Raw genomic sequence first — 12,230 nt, 5'->3', positions numbered from 1 at the left:
ATAGGCATTGAATTATTATTTATTTATTCAAAATGCTAAGATGGACGGAATCGAGCATCATTCTTAATTTCTTACTTCCACCAAATGCATGCTTGCAAATGGACAATTGAGTAGTATTTTTTAATTAATAAGAAAGGTTTTGAGTTTGTGTCTGTCCATAAATGCCTTAGCCATGTGCTCTCAAGCTGGCTGTTTCCTCTTCTGTCTTTAAGATCCGATAGTTAATTTCAAAAGAATAAAATAAAAAATGGTCCGTTAATTAATTAATAGCTCCATGAGAGACCATCTCAAGTGAGAGAAAAACAGGACATAAAACTGGGACCTTTAAGCTCCAAGAACAAAAAAAAAAAATACCACCAAACAGATTTGTTCAACAGGAATTTTCTCCTGTCAAAGTGACAAAAAAGAAGGAAAGAAAAAGAAGAGTTCGATAATATTCACGCCAAGCCCACACTTCCATATTCAAATAGATTCCCTCTAAAATGGGGGCCATCATGAGTAGAATTTTTTTTAATCCTTATAGAACCAGGATGGCCACCAAAAGCAAAGGGCTGGTAGGGCCTTCAGAAAACCTAAAAAGAAACGCTGACGAGAAGAGTATCAAATTCTGTCCCTCTTTGTGCCCTCTTCTATTCTTGTTTTTCTTTATTTACCTCATCTCTCTCGCCCTTACCCTATTAAAGGCTCCACCTGCTCCTCTTTCTTTTGACCAAACCTCCTCCTCCTCCTCCTCCTCCTCCTCCTCCTCCTTGATTCTGTTGAATTCTTGCATGCACGCAATCTGGTTATTGTTCAGACTTGCGTAATTAAAACGGGTAAAACACTGAAATGCTCAGGCTTTAATTATTTAGCCAACTGATAGAAACCTTGTACCATGCCTGTCATGGTGTTCTGGGATTCTTACCGTTGGCTGTTAAATAAAAAGTATATTCGTACATGCGAGAACCATGCTTGATATATGTGATTTCAAATAACAACCGTAATTCAATAAAGATTATTACATAGGTTTAGTTCATATAAACCAGATCAATAATATATTAAGGATTGATGATTCTAAAGAGCTAGAACAGTACTAAAGTCCGATATACCTATGTCACTGTACAGTTTTGATTCACATGAATCCGATTCATGTACTGCTTTCTCCATTTTCAATAATTGAAAGAGAGCATCCTAAGTTATAATCATAAGGCATGAGTGAGGAGGATACTGTGGATGGGTATGTACAAGATGTAGAATACGGTCAATATGCCACGTGCATGGTTAATGCATATCTATACGTATTCCCAAAACAAAGAGGTGAAGTTGAACCAAACAGCTGCTTGCTAGGTCCTTTGTCTTTCACAATTAGCCAACCTCTTTGAAAATGCATTTATTTTCACAAATACTACTGTGTCTATTCCTCATTTCGATGAGAAGCCCTAATCCAGTATTTAATTTTACCTTTATCCGCAGTATCTTCTTTTCCCTTCTCTTTATGTCACAATTTTCATCAATAAATACCCCCCCACAACCTTACCAACTGGCCCTTCTTGTTCACAACTCTCTCTCTCTCGCTCTCTCTGTGTGCGCGCACTGCCCTCTCTCTATATTTCAAACAAGAAGGGTACTTTCCGCTTTGGAACTCCACTCCCAGTTCTAAATGTCACGTAAAGCAAGCAAGCGAGTGAGTTTCAGTCCCGATGTCAATGATAAGCCAACAATCTTTCTTAAACATGGAAGTGGAACAAGAGTAGGTGGAAACAGGAAGAAGATAGCTGGAACTCTCACTTTTAGGCTTCCTAGAACCTCAAAATTTTCACCAGCAAGACTACTAAGGAGTCTCAGTGCTAAGGTAGCAAGAGTTCTACGTTTTGTGTCCATGAGAAAGGAGTCTTCACATAATGTCACTTCATCAAGTTTGCCAAGATCAAGATCACTTGCTGAGGCAGTAGACTCTCAACGAGCTGAAGCTATTGAAGATTGCATCGAGTTCCTAAATTCTTCATCCTCTTTGCAGAGGTCAAACTCAGTTTCTACATATTCTTACTAAACTCTGCAGTCATGAGATAAGTACGTACATGAAGGATCAAATAGTTCATATTATTTCATTGATCATCGGTGGTTTCTTAGTTTCTTATAGAGAAGTAAGCAAATACTCAAGTGTAATCAGTACAAATAGCAACAGCCACTAATATGTTCATGCATAGAGTTCGAGTATCAAGAATGTTTTGCATATATACGAAGTCTTGGAGTCTAATTCTCACCCAGTACAGCAAACACCTCTGAAGCCAAACAAGACAATTAATTTCATGTATGATAATTCAACACCATACAACTAATGGATGCAGACCATTCCAAGGGTGGGCCACACCCTAGAGGGGCGAGCCTATCTAACACCAAAAGGTTTAGTCACTATCATGGCCATTACACAACAAAAATCCCACCTGGAATTCACTTTTTTCTTTTTTCTTTTTACTGTAAAAAAGTTAGCCAGCTTGCTCAAGAAACTCGATCACAATTAGTCCACAAGTCATGGACTCAGTTCACTCAATGTCTTCAATAATAGGAATGGCCTAATAATTGTCTAGTAATCATGTGTAAGCATTGTTCTTGACACTAATTTGTCTGAACATCACCCACTGAGAATTTGAGAGACAAAAGGAGCATTATGAGAGAGCTCTTAATTATTATTTCTAATCATTGAATGTCAACTAATAGCACACTAGTACAAAAAAACTAACCTTTCCAAGTTCGTTTGCTCATGTTATGTGCAAGGAATGGTATCAAATGGCACAATCAAGAATATCCACGAAGAGCTTTTGAAAGTTCTGAATGCAATAACTTGAAGTTTTCCAATTTCAAAGCTATCTTATAAGGAGGGAGCATATTAAATTGTATGGAATCCAATCCCCGGTAAGTGCCCTCAGCACTTTCGGCAGCGGATATGGGCAATCAGTATCATACTTACTGAGGTCCCCGCAAGCTAGAAATGAGATTAACAACTTATTCGGTTCATTGAATCACCCATTTCTGCGATCTTTGTTGCTGCAACTTCAATCTTATACTGATGAGTTCAATTCGATTATTACATATTAGTTGAATCAAGCCTTGTTATTGTTATGTTTTTTAATCTCTTGTATATTAAAACTTGGTAGAGACTTTTCTGTATAGTAGAAAAATTATAGCTTTAGAGGAGATTAAGCCTTTGATATTTTCTAAGGATCTTATAGATAAATACTTTGTGGCAATCCTAGTGGTTACTAACTAAGGGGATGTGTTCTGTTGGAAGAAGGATAGTTGTGGTAAAAGATAAAAATCAATAATGCAAAGTAAAACACTGAAGAATAAGAAAAAGATTGAGAGGAAAGTATATTTTTATTATGTGCTTCTCTTTAAATTCTATTAGTTATTCTTTCTCTTTTATACTTCTAAATAATGTTGAATTATAAGTTTTTTTTATAGGTATAAAGTTCTAGATAATCAATGCATTAAACTAATACAAGAAAATTCTAATCTAAACATGAATTATATTTTGCTGACTGAACCAGTCGACCAGTTCTTAACCAATAGATCAGTTCCTATGTTTTTCAGAAATGAAATCTAGTTACTTTCAACACTCCCTTTAAACTTGATTTCTTCATAATTCCCAAAACATCTCTCATTGATAAAAACATCATATTTAAGTGGTTTTGTGAATATATTTGTAACTTAATCTTGTGTCTTCACATACTTGATTTCAACTTCCTTGTTTACAATGCAATCTCATGGGCAATGAAATATTGTGTCAATATGCTTAATTCTATCATGAAATACTGGATTCTTTGCTAATAAAAGTATCACAACTTTTTTTGATCTTTACATAGATAACATATTCATAGAGACATTTAACAAATCAATTCTTTAAGAAACAACCATAAATGTGATTATACCAAGTCCTTGGGGCTTATTTCAATTCATACAAGACTTTGTTTAATTTTAATACCTTGTCTTCATGTCCCTTCACTTCATATCTTATAGGTTATTCAATATAGACTTTCTCCTCAAGAAAATAATTAATAAATGATGATTTAACATCAATTTGATAGATTCTCTATCTATGTTAAGTAGCGGTGACAATGATTAATTAAATTGTCTCCAATCTAGTAACAGGAACAAAAATCTTATCATAGTCAATCCAATGCTTTTGATTATAGCCTTTTACCACTAACCTTGCCTTGTATCTCTTTACCTCTTCTTTGACATTCTTATTTTCTTTGTAGATCCACTTAACATCTATTGACTTCTTTCCATTTGATTTAGGAACCAATCTTCATGTGTCATCCTTATCAATTGATGCAATCTCCTCATTAATAACAATTTTTCATTTTGCATCCTTTATTACTTTTCCAAGCAATATAGGATCACATGTAGCAAGATGACAATATAGTATTACATCATCATCAATTGAATTAGTTATCTCATATAAGTCATCAAGATTCCTCATCTTTCTTGATGGAGTGTCACTACTTGAGCTTCCACTAAAAAAAAAAAAAGAAGGAGAAATTGAGCTCATTAGTGTTTATAGAGGTGTAACTATAGGTTTTTAATGGTCTTCATATCTTTTATTTTTTTTCTTCAAGAATTGGTAGAAAGTTATATTTCCAACCATCATCTACCTTCTAATCTCATGCTCCTTTTTCATTGAACTTAACATCTTTACTAATTATCATCTTTTCTTCATTAGAGTTGTAAATATTGTGTTATTTGGACTTTTAATCATATCCCAAAAAGATCACCTTTTTGCTTTTGTCATTCAGCTTGATCCTTCTTTGATCATCTACATGTACATAGTCAATGCTCCCCAAAACTTTCAAATGAGAGACATTTGACTTTCTTCCACTCCATGCTTTTTATGGAGTCATGTCATTCAAGTCTTTAGTAGGACATCTATTTGACAAATAGATAGCACAATCTACAACTTCAGCCCAAAATTCTTTAGGCATCTTCTTGGTTTTAAGCATGTTTTTTGCTATGTTAAGGATGCTTTTATTTTTTCTCTCTGCCATACCGTTTTGTTATGGGGATCTAGCCATTGTTAGGAATCTATTTTTACCATAATCTTCACAAAATTCACTAAAATCATTATAACAAAATTCACTCATATTCATCCTAAGTGATTTTATAGAATAACCTTTTTTCAAATAATATTGTAAACTTCTTAAAACAACTAAACACATTAGATGTTTTTTAAAAAAAGTATACCCAAGTTTTTCTACTATAATCATCAATAAAAAATTAAAAATACAAATTTTTATCTAACGAACATGGTTTGATAAATCCACAAACATTGACATGTATTTCTTGGAGGTTTTAACTTGCTCTTAATATAGATTCATTCGAAAAGCTCTTGCAAAATTGCTTACCCACTAAACATCTTTCACACAACTTATTTAAATGTATAATGGATGGTAAAACCTTCAACATCTTCTTTTGTGCCATCATCTACAAGCTATCAAAGTTTGCATACCCAAGTCTCATATTTCAAAGCCCAATCTCATCCTTCACACATGTATTTAAACATATCCATCTCTATATTTAGCAAGAACATTCTATTATTTATCATGACTACCTTTGCAATCATAACTCCTTTAGTGTCAAGTAATGTCAAAGCATGATCTTTCATCTTAATCTCATACCTCTTCTCCAGTAATTGTTCTAAACTCAATATGTTGCTTTTCACCGTTGGTATATAATAGACATTACCAATAAATCAATGAATTTCATATTTCAATTTAATCAAAATCATATATTTTCCTTTGATAAAAACTTTTGAATGATCCATAAATGTGACATTATCTCTAATTGCTTCATCAAACTCCATGAAATTATCTTAGTCTCTACACATGTGGTTATTGGCTTTATTGTCTAGAAGTCAGATGTTCTCTTTATCTTGCATTCTCTTATCATGCACTAGTAATAGGATGACTTCTTTCTTCTCTTCTATCACTAGATTTACATTCTTATCAACTCTCTCGGTTGGACTCTAGCACTCCCAAGCATAATGACTTATCTTTTGACAATTATAACATTTAGCTTTTGATTTGTCAAACTTGGATTTTAGATTACCATTGTCAATTTAACTGATCGACTATTTTACTTTATGTGGTCTATTAGTTGACCTATTAAGGCTACCACGACCTCCTCTTCTAAATTTTCCTTTTCCTCTTTTTTTTTGCTTTGTTTATATCCTCTACTCCCTTGTGAATATCTAGAACTATCTTACTTTGAAATTGAAAAAAAATACATGTGCACCCACACTCTTGAATCTCATTGACTCTTTTCTCATGGGCTTTTACTTTTTCTATAAGACCTTGGATTGAAATAACATCCATATTTTGCGACTTCTCTATCGCAACCACCACATAATAGAATTTTTTTTTGCAACAAACGTAAGTTTTCTCTACCATACATGTCTCTTTTATTTTCTCCCTATATCTCTTCATTTGATTGCATATGACTAATAATCTTGCAAAGTATTCTGAAAAATTCTCTAATGCATGCATATGTAAATTTTCAAAGTCACTACGTAGCTTTAGTAGATGTATCTTTCTCACAATATCAGCTCCTTAGTTTGATTCTTGCACAACTTCTCATGTTTACTTAGTAGTGGTTGTATTGGCCACTATCTCAAAAAGTGGCATCATCTAGATATTGGTCAATGATTGTGAGTGTTTGTTGATCCTTCTTTCATGCCTTTTGCACAACCTTTTTTTAGGCTAAATTCAACGTTGCTATATTTATTGGCTCTTCAAAACCTTTTTCAACCGTCTCTCATACATCTTGAGAACTCAACCAAGTTTTTACTTGAATATATAAAGTTGCATAATTGCTCTTTGTCAACCTAGGACATTGAAATGGAAAGTTTAGATTGTCCATGTTAAATAATCAAACTTAGCTCTGATATCACTTGTTGGAAGAAGGATTAATGTGGTAGAAGATCAAAAACAGTAATGCAAAGTCAAATACTCAAGAACAAGAAGAAGATTGAGAGGAAGGTATACTTTTATTAAATGTTTCTCTTTAAACTTTCTTTAACTATTCTCTCTCTTTTGTGGTTCTAAATAATTCTGAATTACAATATTTTTTTATAGGCATAAAGTCATAGATAATCAATGAATTAAACTAATACAAGAAAATTCCAGTCTAAACATAAATTGTATTCTGCCAACTGAACCGGTCAACCGGTTCTCAACTGGTAAACCGGTTCCTTTATTTTTCAAAACTAAAATCTAGTTTACTTTCAACATGTTTATAGTAATAAATAGGTCTAGGAGGCAAGGTTCGAGCAACAATGGTGGTCATGGTAGATCACAATCATGGCATATGGATTTGTTATATTTTTTATAAGAAAAAAGGCACATTAAAGTTGATTGTCTTAAATGGAAGAAGAATAATCAAAATTGTAATCACGATTATCATAGTAATTGGAAGAAGGATAACAATGAGAAAAACGCTAAGATTAATGGTGTTGAAGATAATTCTGACGAGTCAAAGTATATTCTTACTGCATTTAGTAATTTAGATTTTAAGAATAATTAGATAATGAATATGGGTCATTTAAAGCTTAATTAGCTGCTATAATTCCAGCACCACTAGAGTCATCGAGGTTGTTTAAGGTTGCTTTATTGTAATAGTTTATCGGTAAGGAAGATTGTGCCCTTCTGGTCAAGGAATTGACAATGGATTGTGGTGAGTGTATGGCGGCTAATTATTGCACCCTAGGCGTTTGTATGGCCTCCAATAATCTGTGTACTAACTCTTCATGGAGAGAGTCTATCGAATTGCAAGGCTTCGATTGAGGTTTGTTAGATTTTATTAAGATGATGGGCTGCATGCGGGTTTGTTATCCAGAATCATTGCAAGGTGTGACTATGAACTCAGTTTAATGGAAAGGCAGCAAAGACATTCTGCAATTGAGTTTTTAGAGGAGTAGGAGGTGCTTATTCATGGATTTTTAATTTTGGTTTCTTTTCCCCTTCTTTTAATTATGAGAAAAATAAGGTGTGAGTAAAAAATGTTTGTTTAAACACATTTTTCTTTTCTACTATTTAGTTTTTTTTAATTATATAAATACCTTATTAAAACCATATTTATTAAAACCGAAAAAACATTACATTACAGTAATTTGATAATTGTATGCATAGTACTCAAAAAAGAAAACAAACATTAAAGTTAACAGTTTTATACTAATTAATCACAATAACAATTATCAATTTTTATTGTTATAACAATGTTTCAAACATATAAAAAACCAGTAGAGAAATTAAATGATGAAAAACCAGTAGAGAAATTAAATGATGAATTTTCTTTTTTTGCTTTTTGGAGAATTTTCCTCAAGCATTTTCCTTCTTAGATAGAACACGGCCGTCTGTTCCTGCAAGCTTAGCATACTTGTCCTTCCTGGTCAAGTTAGTGCACTCAAATCCAAGTGTCCCAGCCAGCACCCTTTGTATGTAATTTGCAACTTCAATGGCTGATTTGCCTCCTTTGCAAGTAAGCTCTTTGGGCAGCTGATTCAAGAAGGTGACCTCATATGTTGGCATTGGATTCATGAACACAAAATAAGGGTCCAACAGTTTGTGCCCTCGAACCGTCGTGCCATGAAACACACTTTGTTTTGTATTGATAGCAACTGGCACAATCCTATCAGTAAGCTCAGCAAAAAGAGCACTAAATCTCAAGAGAAATGGCTCTCTACATGTGGTTCCTTCAGGGCAAATGACCAAGTCACCTTCTTCAAGCAGTCGCTTAATGTTTGCAGCATCTTTGTCTCTCTCCCTTGATAAAGCAACAGCTTTAATGGGTGAAATAATTTCAGTGAACTTGCTTATGCTATAGGTGACACAACTAATTTTTCTTCCTAGTGCAACAGCAGTGACAACTGGGTCTAAGACAGTACGATGATTGCAAACAAAGAGGACTCCACTGTGGCCTTTTCCTGGAGGGGATGGAGGGGTACCCTTGACAGTAACTCTAATTCCTAGTAGCTTATAAGTGTACCAGGCAAGTCTCTCGGGCAAAGGGATGTTAAGGTAGACTCTAAGTATGGAGAGAATAATACCAATTGGCATCCATAAGAAGGTCAAAAGGGCAACCAAAGGAGTAGGCCTTTGAACTAATCGGCCATCGTGGAATATGACAGGGCTTAGAAGCTTGTTTCTTGCTAGAGGCTCACACCTGGTTCCTGGCACCATATATCCTTCCTGCAGTAATTTAACAAGATTAAATTCATGGCAGCAATTGATCATAAACTAATCTCTAATTCAGCAGTACTGTTTCACATGCACGTCTGAGCCAAATCTGCTTGCTACTTAATTGTTCAAACCAGTGAAAGCTATGGAAACTAATCATGATCTCAATTAAATGAATGGGGATCCACTTGTTTCGTTGAATTAACTGAACTTCATCTAACTCTGAAAACGACTGTAGGAGAGACTATCTAAAACGATTAAAAACGATTTTTTTTCCATACATGCAAAGTCATTAAAATTAATGGCATACATCTATCGCTAACACAAATCAAGGAGGAATAAAATATAGCTAGTGCTGTGTAATTCACTCATCATAGCTCTTACATGAGGTGCATGGATTACAAGTTGACTTGAATAGAAGAGTGGTTTGGACATGAAGAATGAATGGTTGATATTGCTCTGATAGTAAATGCTCTGAATGCTATATGTACTTCATTGATTAGGTATTTGAAATTTATTAGATTGGAGCAGTAATAAAAAAATAGGAGGAAAAGCAATAAGATTAAGGGCTAAGAATAGAAGCCGTTAGCTCTACACTGATGGACGGAGAAAAAGTTCATGCACAAAACACTAGTGCCATAAACATTCTCACCAAACCAATAAAAAATTGTACTCTCCATATTGAGCTAGAAACAGCGCAGCACACAGTGCTCAAATTGTTCTCAGAACTGAAGAGCAAGCCAAAGGGGCATTGACTTCATTTGCTCATTGACTTGTGTTCAAATTGAATACCAACTCGTTCAATTTGGATCGAATATTGCATGTCTGTCACATTAATTGCTTATTAATATTCGGTCCAAATTGCATAAACACACAAATTGAATTCCTTCACGCTATATTTTCACCAAAAAATTGAATAATTTACTTGGAAAGAATGAGGGGCAAGTAAAGAGGAGAGAAGTAATTTTACAGTTCAAATAATACGGAGATCTAACCTTGCAAATGGACATGAAGTCACGGTCAGTTTCGCGGTCTCCCAGGCCTAAATCAGGCAAATCTGTGCCAAACTCTTTTAAGAGAGCATCTCTTTTATGATCTCCAACAAGAACTCCAGGTTTCTTGATAAACCCAGTTGCTCTTCCAGATTTTGTAGCCTCTAATTCAGTGCCAAGAACCTTGTCAGCCCCTAAAAAGGTCTTGACAAATGGCTCGACCATAATCCTAGGATTAGCAGTAACAATGTATCTTTTTCCAAAAGAATTGAACACCCTCCAAGTTTCTGGATGAACATCATCAGCATAAAACTTTGGCAAGACAGACCTTGAAACAAGCTCAATGTCTCTTATTTTAAGTCCCGCAAAGGCAATGAAGATGAAAGTCTTGATTGCCATTGCCTCTGATATAAATAAGTACGTAAAGTATACAAATGGGACTGATGCTAAGAGAATTAGTCCTCTTAAGAGACTCCCAGCTTCAATAGCAACAAGCAAGAAGTATGGAAAAGCACTTCTTGATACAAGAAGTGTTCCATCCAGGTCGGCAGCCACAGTCTGATTTGATCGTCCCTCTGTGCTACATTTTGCTATTGGTTCAAAATGGCGATGAGCCCCCATTACCATGAGAGAGGAGTAGAGAGAGAGAGAGAGAGAGCGAGCGAGGGAGGGAGGGAGCAGAAAGGACTGTTAATTTATTGTGTGTTTGTGTGTGTGTGTTTTTTTGTAAGTTATGTCGTGTTAAGAAGAGTGAGGGAGAGAGATAGAGGAGATCGAAGGGTATATAAAAGAAGAGAGGAGAAAGATTGCCTGGACAAGAAGTTAATTGTTTGTGCGAAGAGCATGAAACTATTATGTTGTTGGGAGACCAGAACAGACGTTTCATTTTTTAGCTTACAAAAAATAAAATAAAGGAGAGATTAATATAAAAAAATTTATAATATTCAGAAAATAACTTATTAATTTTTGACAAATTATGTATTTTTAAGGAATTATGTATTTTTTTATTCATTTTTTTTAAGGGAGCACAATTAATAACTAATTAATACAATACTATTATATTTATTTTTATTAAGAATTGTAAGACAAGACAAATTCTTGACGCGTAAATCAGGGCAGTTGTGAGGAGGGATCTGAGTAGTTGGCAGTTGATACCAGCACCTACAAGCCATTAAATTAGCCTCCTTTTTTTTTCAGTTTCTGGACGCCGGCCATATGGCTCCCTTATTAAAGCTCAGCTTAATTCTCTTTAATGTGGCTAAGTTTAAAACCAGCACTAGCAAAATTTTATGGCTTCAGCACATAACTAGCTCATCTAAGTTTTTTTTTTTTTTTAATTCAACCTGTTAAAATGATATAAAAATATATATATAAAATAATTTAAAATAAAATTTAATTTTTTTAAATACGTTTTTTAAGAAGCAAACCTTTAACACTCTGCCTCCCCTCTGTTTCTTCCCTCTTTTTTGTTTTTTTGCAATATAGTTTATTACTGTATAGAGTATATCTCAGTAATGAAGAAGAAAGTGTATTAATTTCAGTAGCCATCTTTTCTTTTTGGTGCTGCTACTTAATTTGTTATTTATAGTCGATCGATTACTCGACGTTTCGTTGGGGAGACGGCAATAATAAAGTTGAAAAGGGTATGGTTGACGAAATATATATCACCTATTCGTGTCACATATTATCAAGCCCAAGCATACATTAATGTTTAATTACGTGATGATCAGATTTAATAGGAAACTACATTGAACCTTTATAATTTGCTTAATTGTTAGTTTAATATATATATATATAGTGTTGGATACCCAAATTATAACACCTCACACTTAGACTTATTATTAATATTGGATCAAGGTGCTCAAGTTTTTTAATTTGACGGGATAATTCAAATAATCACTCCCTTGGTTTTACAAAAAAAATATAGTAGAAAATATTTGTGAATTTAATTAGGTCATCATGAGCTATGGGCTCTATCATGCATGAAGCCTCGGTTATTAATTTATAACTTAGAGAATAAATTGAACGA

At 34.0% G+C, this 12,230-nt stretch overlaps 2 protein-coding genes across 2 annotated transcripts; one reads left to right on the top strand and one right to left on the bottom strand.

The window, feature by feature from the left end:
* The first annotated feature begins 1,639 nt into the window (after positions 1-1,639).
* Positions 1,640-2,029, top strand: LOC133689440 (josephin-like protein). The gene has a single exon (XM_062109296.1). The coding sequence runs from the start codon at positions 1,640-1,642 to the stop codon at positions 2,027-2,029; it is 390 nt and encodes a 129-aa protein (XP_061965280.1).
* A 6,155-nt stretch (positions 2,030-8,184) lies between these two features.
* On the bottom strand, positions 8,185-11,058 carry LOC133689114 (glycerol-3-phosphate 2-O-acyltransferase 6-like). The gene is made up of 2 exons (XM_062108860.1): positions 10,205-11,058; positions 8,185-9,221 (listed from the first exon to the last, which is right to left on the bottom strand). The coding sequence occupies exons 1-2, from the start codon at positions 10,826-10,828 to the stop codon at positions 8,352-8,354; spliced, it is 1,494 nt and encodes a 497-aa protein (XP_061964844.1). The 5' UTR covers positions 10,829-11,058; the 3' UTR covers positions 8,185-8,351.
* Positions 11,059-12,230: the final 1,172 nt, after the last annotated feature.

The sequence above is a fragment of the Populus nigra genome, chromosome 3 (genome assembly GCF_951802175.1).
Source record: "Populus nigra chromosome 3, ddPopNigr1.1, whole genome shotgun sequence".
NCBI lineage: Eukaryota > Viridiplantae > Streptophyta > Magnoliopsida > Malpighiales > Salicaceae > Populus > Populus nigra.
Note: the sequence above shows the minus strand (reverse complement) of the source record. Positions and strands in the feature narration are given on the sequence as shown.

What these genes read in the sequence shown, in the direction of transcription:
- LOC133689114 (XM_062108860.1), bottom strand. Translation starts at nt 10,828, where the DNA reads ATGGTAATGGGGGCTCATCGCCATTTTGAACCAATAGCAAAATGTAGC. An exon ending in ACTTCATGTCCATTTGCAAG is followed by an intron (nt 9,222 to 10,204) that starts GTTAGATCTCCG and finishes AAATTACTGCAG; the next exon opens with GAAGGATATATGGTGCCAGG.
- LOC133689440 (XM_062109296.1), top strand. Translation starts at nt 1,640, where the DNA reads ATGTCACGTAAAGCAAGCAAGCGAGTGAGTTTCAGTCCCGATGTCAAT.